This window comes from Nerophis lumbriciformis, linkage group LG32, assembly GCF_033978685.3.
Source record: "Nerophis lumbriciformis linkage group LG32, RoL_Nlum_v2.1, whole genome shotgun sequence".
In the NCBI taxonomy this organism is placed as follows: domain Eukaryota; kingdom Metazoa; phylum Chordata; class Actinopteri; order Syngnathiformes; family Syngnathidae; genus Nerophis; species Nerophis lumbriciformis.
In genome coordinates this window covers 4894888-4918508 of record NC_084579.2, presented here as the reverse complement: position 1 = coordinate 4918508, position 23621 = coordinate 4894888, and the positions used below count along the sequence as shown (strand labels likewise).

The following is a 23621-nucleotide window of genomic DNA, read 5'->3' as shown; positions in this document are numbered from 1 at the left end:
AGAAAAACCTAGTAGCCAGGGTCCAGGGGCCGCAGGCCCCGGTAGGTCCAGGACAAAGTCCTGGTGGGGGGTTCATTCGCCCCCCGACGCAAAATGATTGATTGCATTCAAACAGGTTAAAATGTTGCTAAAACCATCACTTTTCTATCAGGCACAGTGACTTTTCAAAACAAAAATATTACAGCAAAAATCATATGGGTTGATTGACATGTTTATTCTGTAAGCTAACTTCAATAGTTTGAAATTATTTTGACAGTTAATGCCAGTTATCCTGTCAACCTTTCACAAGACTTCAATTTGTTAATTGAAAGTATAAACAGTATAAACACTTTTTACAGTAAACAAATGGTAAAACAGTACTAAACAATTCCATAAAAAAAAAAATTGGTGTCATTATTAACTTTCTGTCCAAGCTTGTATAATCTACTGCCTTGTTCAATTGTAAAAAATATTCTGTGCCTAAAATTCACATTTCTATCACAATTATCATACTGTAAACATGGTAAGCTAACTTCATTAAAATTAATAGTCCTGTCAATAGCATGGAATCACAATTCAAATGTAGTTTTTTTGTAAGCCTTTCAAAAGAATTCAAAATATGAAAAATTAATGGCCCTGCGATGAGGTGGCGACTTGTCCAGGGTGTACTCCGCCTTCCGCCCGATTGTAGCTGAGATAGGCTCCAGCGCCCCCCGCGAACCCAAAGGGAATAAGCGGTAGAAAATGGATGGATGGATGGAATTTAAGCCATCAGACACTTGAAAAGTGGCACATCACATCTCTAATGTAATCATTTTAACTTTTCAACAGAAATAGCACTGCAAAAATATTAAGGACATACTTCTGTATTTTGGTAGTTATGCTGTCAACATTTAACAAGATTTCTTCAACTTGGACTTGAAAGCATAAATAGTATACCGTATTTTCCGCACTATAAGACGCACCTAAAAACCACAAATTTTCTCAAAAGCTGACAGTGCGCCTTATAACCCGGTGCGCTTTATATATGGATAAATATTAAGATTCATTTTCATAAAGTTTCGGTCTCGCAACTTCGGTAAACAGCCGCCATCTTTTTCCCCCGTAGAAGAAGCGCGCGGTGCATGCTGGGATATGTGACGTTTCATTTCCATTTGTGTGTTTATGTAAAGACCCCAAAATGGCTCCTATTAAGTGTGTTGTCTGTCTAATTATAAATAATGCAGACGAGGCGTGTTAACTGAGTTCTCAACGTTTACTCACAGCGTGCTCATAACCACATTCTAACTGCCAGCATACAACAACGCTTCTCAGGGCTACCGCGCATGCTCGTCACTATCGTTGCATGCTGGGTAGTGTAGTTGTTATATTTGCTAGCTCATAACATCACATTAAGAGACACGCTTACGCGCTTAATTCAATACTCGCCGTCATTCCGGGTGGATTGACAAAAGACCTCCAGCCGCTAGATATTGGTGTCAACAGGGCATTCGAAGCTAGACTGCTAACTGCGTGGGAACAGTGGATGACAGAAGGCGAACACACGTGACGTTCACCAAGACAGGGAGACAGCGCCAGACGACATTTTGGATCCCACATTCGCCCAACTTTTCAATTCGGACAACGAAGGAGAATAATTCGAGGGATTTATGAATGAAGAATAACTTCAGAAAGTGAGCGTTATGTTTATTTTGTGTGTTGTGACATTAACGTTAGAGCAACATTATGTTGCTATTGCTCTGCACTATTTTGAATTTTACTATGTTTGTGATTGCACATTTGCGTACATTTTGGGAGTGAACAGAGTTGTTAGAACGCTGGTTTTTAATATATTATTAAAGTTTGACTGACCTATCTGACTGTTTTTTTGACATTCCTTTAGCGCAGTTAGATGCGGCTTACAACACCGGGCGGCTTATAGGTGGACAAAGTTTTGAAATATGCCGTTCATTGAAGGCGCGGCTTTTAACCCAGGGCGCCTTATGGTGCGGAAAATACGGTAAACACTTTTAACAGTATAACTGTACTAAACAATTCCAATAGATAACATTGGTGTCATTACCTTTTTGTGGCTAAAATCCAAATTTAGCAACGGCATTAGACTTGTGTTTTTTTGTCCCAACGTGGTCTTTTACATCGCTAATTCCTCCGTGTCCGATCGAAAAATCTTGTCTGCACAAGGTGCAATTCGCGTAGTTTTCACCCTTTTTGGAACGGATAATTATTCCCGGATAGGCTTTTGAATATTCTTCACGGAATGACTGCAGTTTTCTTTTTGGTTTAAGACTCGTTTGCGATTTTTCTCCGGCTGATTCCATGATCGTTCGCTCGTTTGGAAACAATGGGCAACAGGTGCCTCGTGCTTGGCAGCGGTGCTATAAATAGCCTCCCGCATGGCATTCGGAATGGCTCGATAGGAAGTTACGGGAAGCAGTGTCGATTGTCATTGTTGTTACGCGATTTCGTGAATAAAACTTAAAAAAATAAAAAATAATTGAATGAATGAAAAACAGTATTTTTTATCACTGCAACCGTAACCCGGAATAGGTTGATGAAAACCGTACTAATTACGGGGAAACCGGAGTAGTTGGCAGGTATGGAAAGGGCTGTGGTGCACATGGGCCCCACCGAGCGTCACCTTGTCCTTGTAGGTGTCCGGAAGCGCCCTGGCTGTCTCCGTGTCATCTGGCAGCTGGATGAAAAAGCCCAGCGTGTCTCCTTGACCGTATCCTGAGGAGTAATGTTTCCCAATGGACTGATGGAAGCGCGTGCCCTTCTTGCTACGCCACGAGTAGCTGAACTTGTCGTAGCCCAGCGGCGCCTGCAGGTTACCTTGGAAACAACACAGGCAGCCTTAGCGGGCAAACAAAGTCTCTGAGAGCAAGTTAGCGCAGGGGTGCCAACTAACCGAGCGGCTGAGACCAGCCGAGACGGGCCGCCGTCTCAGGAGGCATCTCGTCCACGGACACCTCAAAGTACCAGGCGCCTTTCCGGATGCCGTGAGAGGCTCGCACCATGGAGTAGCCCTTCTCGCCCGTCACGGTCAGGCGGTCGTCCGAAATCTTCAGCTGCGGCGCTGGAACGTGAACACGCGTTCATGCCCATCTTGCCAAAAATCAAGCTTTCGGGGTTGAACTTAAGACGTTTGCACCGACCTCGGTCGTGTAAAGCCAGCAGCACCCTCTCGTACAGACACGCCCGGTACAGATCACCGGGGATGGGCTTCCCGGCCCAGCAGTCCAGCTCCAGTTTCTCCGGGTCGGGAGCGTGGGGGTCCGGTTCTGCCAGTATGTAACGGTAACCATCTTTGTTGAAAGGGTGCTCGAGTGGGTACCCATGGGGGGGAAGTCGCTGGGCTGAGAATAGCGGGTCACTGTGGAGGCAAAGCGGTACAAGAAAATCAGCATAATTTGTTTGACATAATACAGGAACCTCCAACCTAAAATATCTCCTTTGATGGTCTCAGTTTGTACGGTATACCGGTACTAATAAATCACCATGCTACTAATGAATTAAAACAGTTACTTTACTACCTTTGAAAAATACAGGTACTTTTTTTGATGCCATATGCAATGTACATTGTGGAGATTATTTTCAAGTATCTGGAGACTGTTGTATTATTAGGTCCATCAGTGCTAAATATTATAAACTTATCACTTTCCTCTGGCACTGTTCCCCTAGCATTCAAGAACGCGGTTATTCATCCTCTGCTCAAAAGACCTAACCTTGATCCTGACTAAGGCTGAAACGACGCGTCGACGTAGTCGACGTCATCGGTTACGTAAATACGTCGACGCCGTTTTTGTGCGTCGGCGCGTCGCATATTTACGTCACACTACTGTCATGGCGGAGCGCAAAGCAGACGATGCGAGCGAGGGGAAAAAAGCACGCCAAAAGTCGTCAAAAGTGTCGGAGTATTTCAATAAACGGCCTAATAATGTTGTTGTATGCACACTGTGTCGAGCGGAAATGGCCTATCATAGCAGCACAACGGCTATGAACGAACATTTGAAAAGAAAACCCCCGACAGCGTTCTTGCCATCACCATCAACAAGTCAATCGTCCGCGTGCGTATACGTTGTCATTATTACACAAAAACATGAATGTGTCATTTGTATCTGCGTTGTAAATTCATAAACTAAAGCACCGTTTGCTCTGAGAGGCGCGTTTGGCGTGCCTGTTCAGTGTTTACAAAGACGCGCTCCTCTTTAACGCTGTGGAGAGGCGGCGGCGGCGAGCGAGCGGCGAGGCGGGGCGCGCCGGGAGCGACGCCGCAAGAGACGGGACGACGAGCGAGCGAGGAAGAGGAGCTGAAAAGCGAAGAAAGAAAGAAAAAAGAGTTGGAAGAGAAAAGACTTTGTGTAAAATTAAAAGATTGTAAACCTGGCAAAGCCGTCTGGCGTTCAGTCTGTCGGTCCTGAAAGAACCCCACGGCACAAGACGTGTCACAAACGCTAACGTTAATTAGTTGTGCAAATACCTTTTACAACATTAACAGTTACATATACTATGTACAAACCAACAATTAACTTTCACTTTAATCATACTATCATTGTTGTGTTATTAAGCAAAATAAGCAATACTTTTACTTTTGTTGAAATGTTTACACTGTACACTTTTTTGTATTGGATGTTTAGCTTTATTTTTGCACATTTGAGCAAATAAGCAATACTTTTACTTTTGTTGAAATGTTTACACTTGTTACAGAATATTTCCGTTTTGCACTTTTTTGTATTGGATGTTTATCTTTATTTTTGCACATTTTAAAGCAAAATAAGCAATACTTTTACTTTTTAAATGCTTATACTATTCCAGAATATTAAGATTTGCACTGGATGTTTACTTTTATATTTGCACATTAAAAAGCAAATAAGCTACTTTTAATTTTGTTAAATGTTAAAAGTTTTAAATGTTTACATTGTTACAGAATATTTTGTCATGTTGTTGTCAATGTTGACTGAGTGGCCATACTTTTTTTTTTGTAAATAAAAGCCATGCCTTTTGAAAAAACTGGCCTACTTTTTTTTTTCCTCTTCATTTTAAATAAAAAAAATAATCGGTAAAAGGAAAAATAATCTATAGATTAATCGAAAAAAAATAATCTATAGATTAACCGATTAATCGAAAAAATAATCTATAGATTAATCGATAGAAAAATAATCGTTAGCTGCAGCCCTAATCCTGACCTCATGGTAAACTACCGGCCGGTGTCCCACCTTCCCTTTATTTCGAAAAACCTCGAAAAAATTGTCGCACAGCAGCTAAATGAACACTTAGTGTCTAACAATCTCTGTGAACCTTTTCAATCCGGTTTCAGGGCAAATCACTCTACGGAGACAGCCCTCGCAAAAATGACTAATGATCTACTGCTAACGATGGATTCTGATGCGTCATCTATGTTGCTGCTTCTTGATCTTAGCGCTGCTTTCGATACCGTCGATCATAATATTTTATTAGAGCGTATCAAAACACGTATTGGTATGTCAGACTTAGCTTTGTCGTGGTTTAACTCTTATCTTACTGACAGGATGCAGTGCGTCTCCCATAATAATGTGACCTCGGACTATGTTAAGGTAACGTGCAGAGTTCCTCAGGGTTCGGTTCTTGGCCCTACACTCTTTAGTAATTACATGCTGCCGCTAGGCGACATCATACGCAAATACGGTGTTAGCTTTCATTGTTATGCTGATGACACCCAACTCTACATGCCCCTAAAGCTGACCAACACGCCGGATTGTAGTCAGCTGGAGGCGTGTCTTAATGAAATTAAACAATGGATGTCCGCTAACTTCTTGCAACTCAACGCCAAGAAAACGGAAATGCTGATTATCGGTCCTGCTAAACACCGACATTTATTTAATAATACCACCTTAACATTTGACAACCAAACAATTACACAAGGCGAATCAGTAAAGAATCTGGGTATTATCTTCCACCCAACTCTCTCCTTTGAGTCACACATTAAGAGTGTTACTAAAACGGCCTTCTTTCATCTCCGTAATATCGCTAAAATTCGTTCTATTTTATCCACTAGCGACGCTGAGATCATTATTCATGCGTTCGTTACGTCTCGTCTTGACTACTGTAACGTATTATTTTCGGGTCTCCCTATGTCTAGCATTAAGACTACAATTGGTACAAAATGCGGCTGCTAGACTTTTGACAAGAAAAAGAAAGTTTGATCATATTACGCCTATACTGGCTCACCTGCACTGGCTTCCTGTGCACTTAAGATGTGACTTTAAGGTTTTACTACTTACGTATAAAATACTACACGGTCTAGCTTCGTCCTATCTTGTCGATTGCATTGTACCATATGTCCCGGCAAGAAATCTGCGTTCAAAGAACTCCGGCTTATTAGTGATTCCCAGAGCCCAAAAAAAGTCTGCGGGCTATAGAGCGTTTTCTATTGGGGCTCCAGTACTATGGAATGCCCTCCCGGTAACAATTAGAGATGCTACCTCAGTAGAAGCATTTAAGTCCCATCTTAAAACTCATTTGTATACTCTAGCCTTTAAATAGCCCCCCTGTTAGACCAGTTGATCTGCCGTTTCTTTTCTTTTCTCCTCTGCTCCCCTCTTCCTTGTGGAGGGGAGGAGGGCACAGGTCCGGTGGCCATGGATGAAGTGCTGGCTGTCCAGAGTCGGGACCCGGGGTGGACCGCTCGCCTGTGCATCGGCTGGGAACATCTCTGCGCTGCTGACCCGTCTCCGCTCGGGATGGTGTCCTGCTGGCCCCACTATGGACTGGACTCTTACTATTATGTTGGATCCACTATGGACTGGACTCTCACAATATTATGTCAGACCCACTCGACATCCATTGCTTTCGGTCTCCCCTAGAGGGGGGGGGGTTACCCAAAAATGCGGTCCTCTCCAAGGTTTCTCATAGTCATTCACATCGACGTCCCACTGGGGTGAGTTTTTCCTTGCCCTTATGTGGGCTTTGTACCGAGGGTGTCGTTGTGGCTTGTGCAGCCCTTTGAGACACTTGTGATTTAGGGCTATATAAATAAACATTGATTGATTGATTGATTGACTTTTAATTAATTTTCTTTCTTTCTTTCTTTTAGTTTATTTGGAACATGAACACACTTACAGCATAATACATCACACAATTTCATATCATTTCTGTTTACATCATGTCCGAAAAGGAGTAGGAAGGAGCAAAGCTTATTTAATCCTACCCCTCTCCCACTTCAGAGCGTTTACAAATATATACATTCATTTACTGACCTTTTTATAGTAAAATGACATGCGTGAATGAGTACCGGTAATACAACAGTTTTGTAATATGTAATTAGTTAAGTCAGTTATTATTAACATACTGAGATGAAGAATATCTTACTTCCAATAAGGTTGAAAGTATTTGTCATAATTCTTCTTCTTTGTACTTTCTAAGCACTATTAATTTGAACAACCTCTTAAACTGGATCAGATCAGTGCAATGCTTAACTTCTTTACTTAATCCATTCCATCATTTTATGTTGGATCCACTATGGACTGGACTCTCACAATATTATGTCAGACCCACTCGACATCCACTGCAATCGGTCTCCTCTAGAGGGGGAGGAGTTACCCACATATGCGGTCCTCTCCAAGGTTTCTCATAGTCATTCACATCAATCAGCACCTCCAAGTCCGAGTCCATGGTTCTCGCCCGGAAAAGGGTGGAGTGCCATCTCCAGGTTGGGGAGGAGATCTTGCCCCAAGTGGAGGAGTTCAAGTACCTCGGAGTCTTGTTCACGAGTGAGGGAAGAGTGGATCGTGAGATCGACAGGCGGATCGGTGCGGCGTCTTCAGTAATGCGGATGCTGTATCGATCCGTTGTGGTGAAGAAGGAGCTGAGCCGGAAGGCAAAGCTCTCAATTTACCGGTCGATCTACGTTCCCATCCTCACCTATGGTCATGAGCTTTGGGTTATGACCGAAAGGACAAGATCACGGGTACAAGCGGCCGAAATGAGTTTCCTCCGCCGGGTGGCGGGGCTCTCCCTTAGAGATAGGGTGAGAAGCTCTGCCATCCGGGAGGAGCTCAAAGTAAAGCCGCTGCTCCTCCACATCAAGAGGAGCCAGATGAGGTGTTTCGGGCATCTGGTCAGGATGCCACCCGAACGCCTCCCTAGGGAGGTGTTTAGGGCACGTCCGACCGGTAGGAGGCCGCGGGGATAACCCAGGACAATTTGGGAAGACTATGTTTCCCGGCTGGCCTGGGAACGCCTCGGGGTCCCACAGGAAGAGCTGGACGAAGTGGCTGGGGAGAGGGAAGTCTGGGCTTCCCTGCTTAGGCTGCTGCCCCCGCGACCCGACCTCGGATAAGCGGAAGAAGATGGATGGATGGATGGATTCACATCGACGTCCCACTGGGGTGAGTTTTTCCTTGCCCTTATGTGGGCTTTGTACCGAGGATGTCGTTGTGGCTTGTGCAGCCCTTTGAGACACTTGTGATTTAGGGCTATATAAATAAACATTGATTGATTGATTGATTGATTTAATTCCACATACTGTAGGTTCTAAGTGTTGTACGTGCATACAAATGTTTTAAATTAGATTTTCCTCTAAGATTATATTCCTCCTCTTTAGTTGAGAAGAATTGTTGTACATTCTTTGGTAGCAGGCTATAGTTTGCTTTGTACATCATTTTAGCTGTTTGCAATTTTGCCAAATCCTCGAACTTTAATATTTTTGACTCAATAAATAAAGGGTTTTTTGTAACACGGTTAAAGAATGTAGCGCACATTTGTAGTTACTTCCCCATATTTCTGCACAATAAGTCAGATATTTAACACTATTATTTATTTATTAGCCTTTATTTAACCAGGTAAAATCCCATTGAGATCAAAGATCTCTTTTCCAAGGGAGACCTGGCCAAGAGGGCAGCAGCAAGGTTACATTAAAAACAGTAAACAAATACATAAAACATCACATTTACAACATTAAAACTTGCTCACATGACACATGTGCATACAGACAAGGTAGACTGCAATCCTTTCACAGAAGCTTTAAACTCATTCAACGTAACTAGGGTTTGAAGTTTAATGTTCGATTGTAGGTTATTCCAAGCCTTCGGTGCTGAAAACCTAAATGCTTTCTTGCCCAGTTCAGTTCTTACTTTGGGGACGACAAATTGCAGAATATTCATTGAACGAAGATTGTGACTTCCTTGTTTCTTTGTTAAAAGACAAGACAGATAAGATGGAGTGATACCCAGAACGGTTTTGTAGATAAAAACATACCAATGATTGAGGCGTCTAGCGAGCAGTAGAGAATATGAAGTGATTTTTGGCCCAGGACGTATTTTGCTTTATTCATTATTGAAATGTTTTTTGCCACCTTATGTTGTATATTTTGTATATGAGATATTATTTATCAATTTAAAACAATTAGCAACAAATCTAGCATCTTTTCAGGTCCAAATCGGACCAATCTAAGTCTATGAGCACGAACTGATGAAGCCGACTCGGCTGAGAGATGAAACATCTTCCAAAACAAACCAAACAGTCCAGTTGCGATTGATTGAATGTCCGGAGATTTTGTTTACATCTGCTTTCGGCAGTTAAAAGTCTTTTTTTCGGTGGTTGAGTTTTCGGTACATCCCTTGTCAATAGTGCGCAAATAATAGGCTATAAATATCAATTCGTACTGTAACGACCAGCTGCTGTTAATGGTTTATAGCAGGGGTGTCAAACTCAAATACAGAGTGGGCCAAAATTTGAAACTGAACAAAGCCGGGGGCCAAGGTTGAACAAATTAACCTTTTAATAGGGACCCAAACAAGTTTTGCATTGAATATTGAACAAGCAAGGCTGATATAACTTTATAGTGACATGCAAAATCCAGTTTCAAATAATAATAATAATAATAATAATTGAAAAATATCAATGGCATATCAAATACAATTTAAATAAAGATTGAATGCCTCTTTTCTATTTGCAGCCTTCTGAGGTAAATATCAAAATAAACTTTTTCCACAGGCTAATAATACATTTGAAAATAAAATAACAATACTGAATGAATCAAACATTCAAGCCTTGAAGAAGCAAGAGAAAGTGCATGAATAAAACGTTAATTATTGCTCAGTTTGCTACACTGATGTGCTTTAACACTGAATATGGAACAAGCAACGCTTATATAACTTCATAGTGCAAAATTAACTTTCAAAAAACAAACGAAAAAACATGAATGGTATTTTAAATCAAATTTAAATAAAAAAATGTAATGCCTCTTTTCTATTTGCAGCCTTCTGAGGTAAATATCAACATCTGGTGGTAGCGGGGGGTGTATATTGTAGCGTCTTGGAAGAGTTAGTGCTGCGAGGGGTTCTGGGTATTTGTTCTGTTGTGTTTATGTTGTGTTACGGTCAGAGGTGGGTAGTAACGCGCTACATTTACTCTGTTACATCTACTTGAGTAACTTTTGGGATAAATTGTACTTCTAAGAGTAGTTTTAATGCAACATACTTTTACTTTTACTTGAGTATATTTATAGAGAAGAAACGCTACTTTTACTCCGCTACTTTTATCTACATTCAGCTCGCTACTCGCTACTAATTTTTATCGATCTGTTAATGCACGCTTTGTTTGTTTTGGTTTGTCAGACAGACCTTCATAGTGCCTGCGTTTCAACAAATACAGTCACTGGTGACGTTCACTCCGTTCCACCAATCAGATGCAGTCACTGGTGACGTTGGACCAATCAAACAGAGCCAGGCGGTCACATGACCTGACTTAAACAAGTTGAAAAACGTATTGGGGTGTTACCATTTAGTGGTCAATTGTACGGAATATGCACTGTACTGTGCAATCTACTAATAAAAGTTCCAATCAATCAATCAAAAATGTGAAGGAAAAAAGACCCTTTTTTTAATTTCAACCGTACTTCCCGTCAAAAGCCTAAAGACTGACTGCACAGTTCCTGTCTTCACAATAAAAGTGCCGCTCCATCGCGCCTGCGCTTTCAAAATAAGAGTCTCCGAAAACCAGCGCAAACAAGCTAGCAAGCTACGGAGTTTGCCGCCAATGTATTTCTTGTAAAGTGTATAAAAACGAATATGGAAGCTGGACAAATAAGATGCCAAAAACCAACCACTTTCATGTGGTATTGGACAGAAAGGAAGACTTTTGTTTCTCTTCCATTCGAAAATGTGGACGTTATTGTCTGATTCCAATCAATGCAAGTCATCAGAATCAGGTAATACACCAACTTATATTCTTGTCTTCATGAAAGAAAGGAATCTATATGTGTTAAACATGCATGTATATTCATTAAAACACTTTTAACATGTAAACAAAAACGGCAAAATAAATAAATATAAATTATATACTGTATATATCAATATATATATATATATATATATATATATATATATGATATGTGTGTGTATGTTACTCATTAGTTACTCAGTACTTGAGTAGTTTTTTCACAACATACTTTTTACTTTTACTCAAGTAAATATTTGGGTGACTACTCCTTACTTTTACTTGAGTATTAAATCTCTAAAGTAACAGTACTCTTACTTGAGTACAAATTCTGGCTACTCTACCCACCTCTGGTTACGGTGCGGATGTTCTCCCGAAATGTGTTTGTCATTCTTGTTTGGTGTGGGTTCACAGTGTGGCGTATATTTGTAACAGTGTTAAAGTTTTTTATACGGCCACCCTCAGTGTGACCTGTATGGCTCTTGACCAAGTATGCGATGCATTCACTTGTGTGTGTGTGTAAAAGCCGCATATATTATGTGACTGGGTTGGCACGCTGTTTGTATGGAGGAAAAAGCGGACGTGACGACAGGTTGCAGGACGCTAAAGGCAGTGCCTTTAAGGCACGCCCCCAATATTGTTGTCCGGGTGGAAATCGGGAGAAAGATTGTCCCGGGAGATTTTCGGGAGGGGCACTGAAATTCGGGAGTCTCCCGGGAAAATCGGGAGGTTTGGCAAGTATGAGTATTAGCGGTGAATGTGGTGTTATAATACCGGCGGGCCAGCTCTGATGTTAATTTGATATTTCCTCAAGGGCCAAATGAAATTACACGGCGGGCCAGAGTTTGACACCCATGGTTTATAGTCATGCGGTTTAGATTTGATGTCAGTTTTTCCCATGTTTGCAAACACAATGTGCGCGCCTGAAAGGTAATTGGCGGAGAATAAGGAAGTGTCGCCGTGCATCAGGGGAAGCGCGGGCTTTCACGGGAGGTAAAACCTGTTGAAATTGGGCCGATTGTTATCCTAAGATTGGTGATAAGATGTAAAAATAGCATCGGCCTTTGTGTGATTTCTTCTGAGGGCTACAATATATTATACTACTTGAATTTATTTTCCACAAAAAAAACCACAACATATTTTTAAGGTGTGGCGGTACTGAAAATAGCATGACGGCATGCCACATATAATTACATTAAGGAGAAACTCTGTAATTGCCTCCATTAAAGCAGATAGACTGCTTTTCTTTGTGTCTCAAGTGTCTTTATCAAATATCATCGTCAATGGAGGACGAGGCTGAACTTATTACACACAGAGGAATGGAATAAGAAATGACCGTAGTTTAAATATTGGGTTGATATTGGTAAACTGTCAATAGCACTGACCATAAATACATGGAAACATTTACAGTTAATACATGTGCATACCTGCCAACTTTTGAAATCACAAAAACCTAGTAGCCAGGGTCCAGGGGTCGCAGGCCCCGGTAGGTCCAGGACAAAGTCCTGGTGGGGGGTTCAGGCTTCGCCCCCCGACGCAAAATGATTATTAGCATTCAGACAGGTTAAAATGTTGCTAAAACCATCACTTTTCTATCAGTCACAGTGACTTTTCAAAACAAAAATATTACAGCAAAAATCATATGGGTTGATTGACATGTTTATTCTGTAAGCTAACTTCAATAGTTTGAAATTATTTTGACAGTTAATGCCAGTTATCCTGTCAACCTTTCACAAGACTTCAATTTGTTAATTGAAAGTATAAACACTTTTTACAGTAAACAAATGGTAAAACAGTACTAAACAATTCCATTAAAAAAAAATTGGTGTCATTATTAACTTTCTGTCCAAGCTTGTATAATCTACTGCCTTGTTCAATTGTAAAAAAATATTATGTGCCTGAAATTCACATTTCTATCACAATTATCATACTGTAAACATGGTAAGCTAACTTCATTAAAATTAATAGTCCTGTCAATAGCATGGAATTACAATTCAAATGTAGTTTTTTTGTAAGCCTTTCAAAAGAATTCAAAATATGAAAAATTAATGACAATTAATTTAAGCCATCAGACACTTGAAAAGTGGCACATCACATCTCTAATGTAATCATTTTAACTTTTCAACAGAAATAGCACTGCAAAAGTATTAAGGACATACTTCTGTATTTTGGTAGTTATGCTGTCAACATTTAACAAGATTTCTTCAACTTGGACTTGAAAGCATAAATAGTATAAACACTTTTAACAGTATAACAGTACTAAACAATTCCAATAGATAACATTGGTGTCGTTACCTTTTTGTGGCTAAAATCCGAAAAACGTTGAAAGTTTTCCACTTGTATCGCTAGCAACGGCATTAGACTTGTGTTTTTTTGTCCCAACGTGGTCTTTTACATCGCTAATTCCTCCGTGTCCGATCGAAAAATCTTGTCTGCACAAGGTGCAATTCGCGTAGTTTTCACCCTTTTTGGAACGGATAATTATTCCCGGATAGGCTTTTGAATATTCTTCACGGAATGACTGCAGTTTTCTTTTCGGTTTAAGACTCGTTTGCGATTTTTCTCCGGCTGATTCCATGATCGTTCGCTCGTTTGGAAACAATGGGCAACAGGTGCCTCGTGCTTGGCAGCGGTGCTATAAATAGCCTCGCGCATGGCATTCGGAATGGCTCGATAGGAAGTTACGGGAAGCAGTGTCGATTGTCATTGTTGTTACGCGATTTCGTGAATAAAACTTTTTTTTTAAATTTTTTTTTTCAATTAATGAAAAAACATATTTTTTATCACTGCAACCGTAACCCGGAATAGGTTGATGAAAACCGTACTAATTACGGGAAAACCGGAGTAGTTGGCAGGTATGCATGTGATTGGTATCGGCTGATGATCAGTAGCGGAATGGGCAGCATTAAACCTTGATTGGAACATTCCTAATAATAATATATATTTTTTGTACATGAAGAAACAAAAGCTTTCACCAAATTGGAGAGATACAATACAGGTACAATTTCACCAGCAATTCCTTTCTTGTTTTAAAATTGTACTTTTGAGAATTAAAAAAAAGTTTGAACTGTCCAAAGGTTTATCACAGTGAAGAGAAAAAAACTATTGTACTTTGCAACAGATTTAAGACATTTTCAATATTTAGTTGTAGACTGAATCAAATCATGATGAATCAATCTTATAAATCGAAATTGGTCATAATATCTAGGCTTATGCATGATTGCGTAGAGGACATCGCAGGCTAGTATCAGCATGAGCTAGCAGGCTAACATCTACAATGCTAAATATATCCTGTGGTATACCCCGGGGATCAATACTAGGACCAAAATTGTTCAATTTTTACATAAATGACATTTGTAAAGGTAAAAAAGATTTAAAGTTAGTATTATTCGCAGATGATACAACAACGTTTTTGTTCAAGAGAGAACAAACAGAAGCTAATGCAAATAACAGAAGAAATTAACCAATTACGGTAAAAAGTTAGTGTTACAATATCTGAGTTATTGTGCAGAAATATGGGGAAATAACTACAAAAGTACACTTCATTCATTAACCGTGTTACAAAAAAGATCAGTTAGAATTAGAGATGTCCGATAATGGCTTTTTTGCCGATATCCGATATTGTCCAACTCTTAATTACCGATTCCGATATCAACCGATACCGATATATACAGTCGTGGAATTAACACATTATTATGCCTAATTTTGTTGTGATGCCCCGCTGGATGCATTAAACAATGTAACAAGGCTTTCCAAAATAAATCAACTCAAGTTATGGAAGAAAATGCCCACATGGCACTGCCATATTTATTATTGAAGTCACAAAGTGCATTATTTTTTTTAACATGCCTCAAAACAGCAGCTTGGAATTTGGGACATGCTCTCCCTGAGAGAGCATGAGGAGGTTGAGGTGGGCGGGGTTGAGGTGGAGGAATTAGGGGGTAGCGGGGGGTGTATGTTGTAGCGTCCCGGAAGAGATAGTGCTGCAAGGGGTTCTGGGTATTTGTTCTGTTGTGTTTATGTTGTGTTACGGTGCGGATGTTCTCCCGAAATGTGTTTGTCATTCTTGCTTGGTGCGGGTTCACAGTGTGGCGCATATTTGTAACAGTGTTAAAGTTGTTTATATGGCCAACCTCAGTGTAACCTGTATGGCTGTTGACCAAGTATGAATTGCAATCACTTGTGTGTGTGTGAAAGGCCGTAGATATTATGTGACTGGGCCGGCACGCAAATGCAGTGCCTTTAAGGCACGCCCCCAATATTGTTGTCTGGGTGGAAATCGGGAGAAATTTGGGAGAATGGTTGCCCCGGGAGATTTCCGGGAGGGGCACTGAAATTCGGGAGTCTCCCGGGAAAATCGGGAGGGTTGGCAAGTACGACTTCTCCCTACATCCGTGTGCCACTCTATACAGAGGCGTTTTAGAAAGTCATAAATTTAACTTTTTGAAACCGATACTGATAATTTCCGATATTACATTTTAACGCATTTATCGGCCGATAATATCGGCAGTCAAGTCCGATACTATCGGACATCTCAAGTTAGAATAATAAATAATGTTGGATATAGAGAACATTCAAACCCTTTATTTATTGAATCGAAAATACTGAAATTCCACAACATAGTGAAATTGCAAACAGCTAAAATTATGCACAAAGCAAACTATAATAGAATTATTATTCTCAACAAAAGAGGAGAAATATTATTTTAGAGAAAAATGTAATTTAAAACATTTGTACGCACTTACAACACTTAAGACCTTCAGTATATTAGTATGTGGAATTAAATTATGGAGTGGATTAAGCTAATAAATCAAACAGTGTATTAATATAATCCACTTCAAGGAACTCTTCAAAGTTAAAGTGTTTACAAACTACAAAGAAGAAGAAGCATAAAACATTCTGAATTTATTTCATCCATCCATTCACCACCATCCACCACCATCCACCTTCTTCCGCTTATCCGAGGTCGGGTCGCGGGGGCAGCAGCCTAAGCAGGGAAGCCCAGACTTCCCTCTCCCCAGCCACTTCGTCCAGCTCTTCCTGTGGGACCCCGAGGCGTTCCCAGGCCAGCCGGGAGACATAGTCTTCCCAACGTGTCCTGGGTCTTCTCTGCGGCCTCCTACCGGTCGGACGTGCCCTAAACACCTCCCTAGGGAGGCGTTCAGGTGGCATCCTGACCAGATGCCCGAACCACCTCATCTGGCTCCTCTCGATGTGGAGGAGCAGCGGCTTTACTTTGAGCTCCTCCCGGATGGCAGAGCTTCTCACCCTATCTCTAAGGGAGAGACCCGCCACCCGGCGGAGGAAACTCATTTCGGCCGCTTGTACCCGTGATCTTGTCATTTCGGTCATAACCCAAAGCTCATGACCATAGGTGAGGATGGAAACGTAGATCGACCCGTAAATTGAGAGCTTTGCCTTCCGGCTCAGCTCGTTCTTCACCACAACGGATCGATACAGCGTACTGAAGACGCCGCACCGATCCGCCTGTCGATCCACTCTTCCCTCACTCGTGAACAAGACTCCGAGGTACTTAAACTCCTCCACTTGGGGCAAGATCTCCTCCCCAACCCGGAGATGGCACTCCACCCTTTTCCGGGCGAGAACCATGGACTCGGACTTGGAGGTGCTGATTCTCATACCAGTCGCTTCACACTCAGCTGCGAACCGATCCAGTGAGAGCTGAAGATCCTGGCCAGATGAAGCCATCAGGACCACATCATCTGCAAAAAGCAGAGACCTAATCCTGCAGCCACCAAACCGGATCCCCTCAACGCCTTGCCTGCGCCTAGAAATTCTGTCCATAAAAGTTATGAACAGAATGGGTGACAAAGGGCAGCCTTGGCGGAGTCCAACCCTCACTGGAAACGTGTCCGACTTACTACCGGCAATGCAGACCAAGCTCTGGCACTGATCATACAGGGAGCGGACCGCCACAATCAGACAGTCCGATACCCCATACTCTCTGAGCACTCCCCACAGGACTTCCCGAGGGACACGGTCGAATGCCTTCTCCAAGTCCACAAAACACATGAAGACTGGTTGGGCAAACTCCCATGCACCCTCAAGGACCCTGCCGAGAGTATAGAGCTGGTCCACAGTTCCACGACCAGAACGAAAACCACACTGTTCCTCCTGAATCCGAGGTTCGACTACCCGGCGTAGCCTCCTCTCCAGTACACCTGAATAGACCTTACCGGGAAGGCTGAGGAGTGTGATCCCACGATAGTTGGAACACACCCTCCGGTTCCCCTTCTTAAAGAGAGGAACCACCACCCCGGTCTGCCAATCCAGAGGTACCGCCCCCGATGTCCACGCGATGCTGCAGAGTCTTGTTAACCAAGACAGCCCCACAGCATCCAGAGCCTTAAGGAACTCCGGGCGGATCTCATCTACCCCCGGGGCCTTGCCACCGAGGAGCTTCATCCATTCATTTTCTAGAAAATTTTATTTATCTCACCATATAAAATATAACTTATTTATTTATGTATTTTTAATGTTATTACTTATGCAGTATATTGTGAATAAATTGAGAACAGGAAGTGAACACAAGTTTTAGTAACTGCTATGTAAAGGAAAAGGGGTCGGATTAAATAAGCTCTGCGTCTTCCTACTCCTTTTCGAACATGTTGAATAGAGGAAGTGGAAATTGTGATGCATCATGTTGTATGCATGCATGTTTGAAATAAACTCAACATACCTGCGAGTCCTCTTGGTGGCTCCTGCAGTGGCGCCCTCTTGCTGCAGCTGCTGCTGTTGTTTACGCTTGGCTCCTCGTCCTTTTCCAGGCACCGGAGCTAGGGCGCCTTAGAAAACACCACACGAGAAAGACTGCTGATTATAACCGCTAAAAAAATGTGTAATAAAAGGTCTCCCTGAATTCTACTTGCAAGATTACTTCATGACTTGTTTCATGATCAGAATCCGCTTTATTGGCCAAGTATGTTTAACACACAAGGAATTTGACTTTGTAGACAAGGCTCTCTTTATTTAATGCAAAGAAACAAAGCAAAACTGAGCGCATACAAACACACAAAAACAGTGAAAGCAGGTTAATGGTGCAGTGTTCACGTGGACAAGGCAGCAAGGGAATTAGTCATGAGGCATCTCCAAACACTAGCAGCTTTTTCAGCAAAAAGGTCACGCTAATTCACTGAAATGGCTGAAAGCCCCTTTAACACCATGCATATTGTATATCAGACCTGGGCAATTATTTTGACTCGGGGCCGAGGGCCACATAGAGAGAGAAAAAAATGTGTCTGGGGGCCGGTGTGTATAAAAAAATATATATACAGTACAGGCCAAAAGTTTGAACCTACCTCATTCAATGTGTTTTCTTTATTTTCATGACTATTTACATTGTAGATTGTAACATTAAAACTATGAATGAACACATGTGGAGTTATGTACTTAACAAAAAAAGGTGAAATAACTGAAAACATGTTTTATATTCTAGTTTCTTCAAAATAGCCACCCTTTGCTCTGATTAATGCTTTGCACACTCTTGGCATTCTCTCCATGAGCTTCAAGAGGTACACTGCAAAAACTGAAATCTAAGTAAGATTAAATATGTCAAATAAGTGTTTATTTTCTGTCTGATAAGATAATTCTTCCCACTAAGCAGATTTTATGTTAGAGTGTTTTACTTGTTTTAAGGGTTTTGGTCCTAAATGATCTCAGTAAGATATTACAGCTTGTTGCTGAGATTTGATGACCTATATTGAGTAAAACATGCTTGAAAATAGAATATCAACTGATGCAAAGCTGTGTTATCAACACTCATAAGTATAAAACTACTTTTTTAAAGTAATAATTTCTTACTTCAAGCATGAAAAAAAATCATGATGCCGAGCGCAAATCATTATGTCAAGATAATGGCACTAGTATTTATTTCATTTACATATTGAGCAAAAAGGTCTATTTTTTTTCTACCAAGAAATGTGCACTTGTTATTAGTGAGAATGTACTTATTTTAAGGTATTTTTGGGTTCATTGAGGTTAGCTAATTAGGGCCCGCATGGGCTCCCTTTGGGAGTCCTTATGCAATGGGACATAAGGACCTATTGAATTTGTAAGGTTTTATTATTCTTTATTCTTCCGCCCCCACATTAAACTGTAATTTGACCCACTTAACATGCTTCAAAACTCACCATATTTGACCCACACATCAGGACCTGCGAAAATTGCCTTTTTAAAAAAAAAACGAACCACAAAACTCAAAATTGCGCTCTAGCGCCCCCTAGGAAAAAAAAAAACTAGACTGCCTGTAACTCCCACTAGGAAGGTCAGAGAGACATGAAACAAAAACCTCTATGTAGGTCTGACTCAGACCTAGATTTTATAATGGTACATTCTCGGGCTAAAATCAACAGGAAGTTGGCAATTCCCCCTTCAAGACAAAAAAGTACTAAAAACAGTCACTTTTGCCTCTTTGAGCTGTAATTTGACCCCCTTAACACGCTTCAAAACTCACCAAACTGAAAGCACACATCAGGACTGGCAAAAATTGCGATCTAATAAAAAAACCTAACCCCAAATCTCAAAATTGCGCTCTACCGCAATTTTTGAATAAATCGCAGAAAAAACTGCTCCTCGGAAGAAAAAAATGACAAAACTGCCTGTAACTCCCACTAGGAAGGTCGGAGAGACATGAAACAAAAACCTCTATGTAGGTCTCACTTAGCACTGCATTTCATAAATTGACAACCCCCAGCAAAAATCAACAGGAAGTTTGCTATTCCCCCTTCAAAACAACATTTTTGTAAAAACCGGTCACCTTTCTTCAAACATTATCTCCTCTGAGCGCTGATGCTGCTGCGCTGCTGTTTTTTTAAGATGGCTGCTTAAAAGCAGGATGCACCAGCGTGCCCACACAATGCAGACTAGGTAGGTACACTAGACAAAAGTATTGGGACACTTATGACTATCACCGGACAAAAGTATTGCGACACTTAAGCCGAAAACTGGACAAAAGTATTGGGACACTTGGGACTACAACTTGACAAAAGTATTGGGACACTTACGACTAAAAGTAGACAACAGTATTGGGAAACTTAGGACTACCACTGGACAAAAGTATTGGGACACTTACACTGGACAAAAGTATTGGGACACTTGGGACTAAAACTTGACAAAAGTATTGGGACACTTAGGACTAGCACCTGCCAAATACGCGGGCCCGACCAATGCTGCTTGCAGCTTTAATTTTACTTGTTTTGGAAAGTCTTGACAAGCTGAATTTTTTTGTTCTATTGGCAGATAATTTTGCTTAGTTCAAATAAAATACCCCTAATTTTTTTCTTGTTTTTGAACACTGACTTTTTGCAGTGTAGTCACCTGAAATGGTTTTCACTTCACGGGTGTGCTTGAAGCTCATCGAGAGAATGCCAAGAGTGTACAAAGGAGTAATCAGAGCAAAAGGTGGCTATTTTGAAGAAACTAGAATATAAAACATGTGTTCAGTTATTTCACCTTTTTTTGTTAAGTACATAACTCCACATGTGTTCATTCATAGTTTTGATGTGACAATCTACAATGTAAATAGTCATGAAAATAAAGAAAACGCATTGAATGAGAAGGTGTGTCCAAACTTTGGGCCTGTATTGTATCTGTATATATATATATATATATATATATATATATATATATATATATATATATATATATATATATATATATATATATATATATATATATACATCTGTAAAAATCTGCTGTACTGAAGGGTGCTTGGGTCCCTTTATTCAGGAGCACTAATAGAAAAACTCACAATAAAAGTAAAAACGTTAGGACAGACCACCTCAAAAAACAGAATGGAATTTAAAAAATGTTTACAGAACGAGACATCCAGATTCTACATGACATTAAATAATGTGGGGTTAATTATATTAACTAAGAATGAGAAAACACAGAATATTAACAACATAGGGACTTCTCTCCTCTTTTAAACCTCAGACCACATCCTCTGTCGACATCTTACACAATCACGCAAAACATGAACCCATCCATCCATCCATCCATCCATCTTCTTCCGTTTATCCGAGGTCGGGTCGCGGGGGCAGCAGCCTAAGCAGGGAAGCCCAGACTTCCCTCTCCCCAGCCACTTCGTCCAGCTCTTCCTGTGGGACCCCGAGGCGTTCCCAGGCCAGCCGGGAGACATAGTCTTCCCAACGTGTCCTGGGTCTTCCCCGCGGCCTCCTACCGGTCGGACGTGCCCTAAACACCTCCCTAGGGAGGCGTTCGGGTGGCATCCTGACCAGATGCCCGAACCACCTCATCTGGCTCCTCTCGATGTGGAGGAGCAGCGGCTTTACTTTGAGCTCCTCCCGGATGACAGAGCTTCTCACCCTATCTCTAAGGGAGAGCCCCGCCACCCGGCGGAGGAAACTCATTTCGGCCGCTTGTACCCGTGATCTTGTCCTTTCGGTTATAACCCAAAGCTCATGACCATAGGTGAGGATGGGAACGTAGATCGACCGGTAAATTGAGAGCTTTGCCTTCCGGCTCAGCTCCTTCTTCACCACAACGGATCGATACAGCGTCCGCATTACTGAAGACGCCGCACCGATCCGCCTGTTGATCTCACCATCCACTCTTCCCCCACTCGTGAACAAGACTCCGAGGTACTTGAACTCCTCCACTTGGGGCAAAATCTCCTCCCCAACCCGGAGTTGGCACTCCACCCTTTTCTGTGAAAAGGGTGGAGTGCCAAAACATGAACCCAAAGTGTAAAAAAAACACCTACAATCTGATATAATATCACTTTCCTGCAGAACTTTGTTGTAAAAATCTGTCCCTGACACCCATGTCTCGGGCTGGTCGCACTGTAAACAAACCCCACCCACTCTGCTTTGTGCCTCTTCTGCCTGGAGTGGCTGTGACGTAGATTACCGTAATAACCCGTACATCACGCAAAAAGCGCAGATTCCAACCATTGAAATGGCCACTATAGTTCAACAGCACTGCACATCATAATGGCGGCTGCAGTTTTGATATTATAAAAAAAATATTTGGAAACTTCCGGCGGGCCGGATTGAAAATCTTAGCGTGCCGTAATTTGCCCAGGTCTGTTTTATTTGAATAGTAGCTGACGCAGGCTTGCTAGTTTTGGAAGTGACACTCGGGAACAGCGTGTGACTTCAGCAACCTTCAGGGCACTGTTAGCAGCAAGCCACAAGCAGGAAGTTGACCGACTCAAGCAGAGCAGAGCAAACAAGACGCTCACACCTGGACCACAAGATGTGTTTAGTTTGAGCTAAGAAAGGGCAGGCGAGCAGATGACGACATAGAAGAAAAGTTATTCACTTCACCTGTGGAACCTCACTTCACTAAACACCCGTCTTTTGTACGTACAGTAAATACTAGTGATGGGTTGATGAGGCGTCATGAAGCGTTTCGACACATTGCAAAACTGTATTGATACTGTGTCACTAAATACTGACATCTGCTGGACATTAAAAATCCCTACAGGCAACCTATGGACCGACTCAACTGACACTGATTTTATGACCTAGTACAGTGGTTCTCAAATGGGGGTACGCATACCCCTGGGGGTACTTAAAGGTATGCCAAGGGGTACGTGAGATTTTTTTTAAATATTCTAAAAATAGCAACAATTCAAAAATCCTTTATAAATATATTTATTTAATAATACTTCAACAAAATATGAATGTAAGTTCGTTCATAAACTCAGTGAAGCACAAGCTCAGGTTTGTCACTAAAATGTCCGTCAAAAAGAACTGTGAAAAGAAATGCAACAATGCAATATTCAGTGTTGACAGCTAGATTTTTTGTGGACATGTTCCATAAATATTGATGTTAATGATTTTTTTTTTTGTGAAGAAATGTTTAGAATGTTCATGAATGCAGATGGATCTCTATTACAATCCCCAAAGAGGGCACTTTAAGTTGATGATTACTTCTATGTGTAGAAATCTTTATTTATAACTGAATCACTTGTTTATTTTTCAACAAGTTTTTAGTTATTTTTATATCTTTTTTTTATACAATTTAATAAATCAGAAACTGATGACATAGTGCTGTATTTTACTTCTTTATCTTTTTTTTTTTTCAACCAAAAATGCTTTGCTCTGATTAGGGGGTACTTGAATTTAAAAAAAATTCACAGGGGGTACATTGCTGAAAAAAGGTTGAGAACCACTGACCTAGTATATACAATAATATAAACCAAGTCATTGTATTTCATTTAGGATTATTTCATAACTTCATTTAAATAAAAATATATTTTTTGTCTTTTTTAGATACAGTCAATAAATAATGTGAACATGTATCATAACATGGAAATCTAAGAGAACGTGTTGTGAATGAGGATGCTTGTGGACCTGGAAATTATTATTATTATTTTTTTACACATTTCTATTAAAAAAAAAACAGTTTTTCCAACGTATTCAATTTTAGACGCTTTCTCTTCTTAGTTATTATTTCTC

General features: G+C 41.0%; 1 protein-coding gene across 3 annotated transcripts in view; it reads right to left on the bottom strand.

Moving 5' to 3' along the window:
• The window catches only part of ash2l (ash2 like, histone lysine methyltransferase complex subunit), a 40007-nt gene that overhangs the window by 896 nt on the left and 15490 nt on the right, over positions 1-23621 (bottom strand). For all 3 annotated transcript variants that reach the window (XM_061927360.1, XM_061927361.1, XM_061927362.1), the window contains 4 exons: positions 17876-17981; positions 3135-3352; positions 2888-3055; positions 2618-2811 (listed from right to left, as the gene is read on the bottom strand). In XM_061927360.1, coding sequence (XP_061783344.1) covers positions 2618-2811; positions 2888-3055; positions 3135-3352; positions 17876-17981 — 686 coding nt within the window. The remainder of the gene's footprint in view (positions 1-2617; positions 2812-2887; positions 3056-3134; positions 3353-17875; positions 17982-23621) is intronic.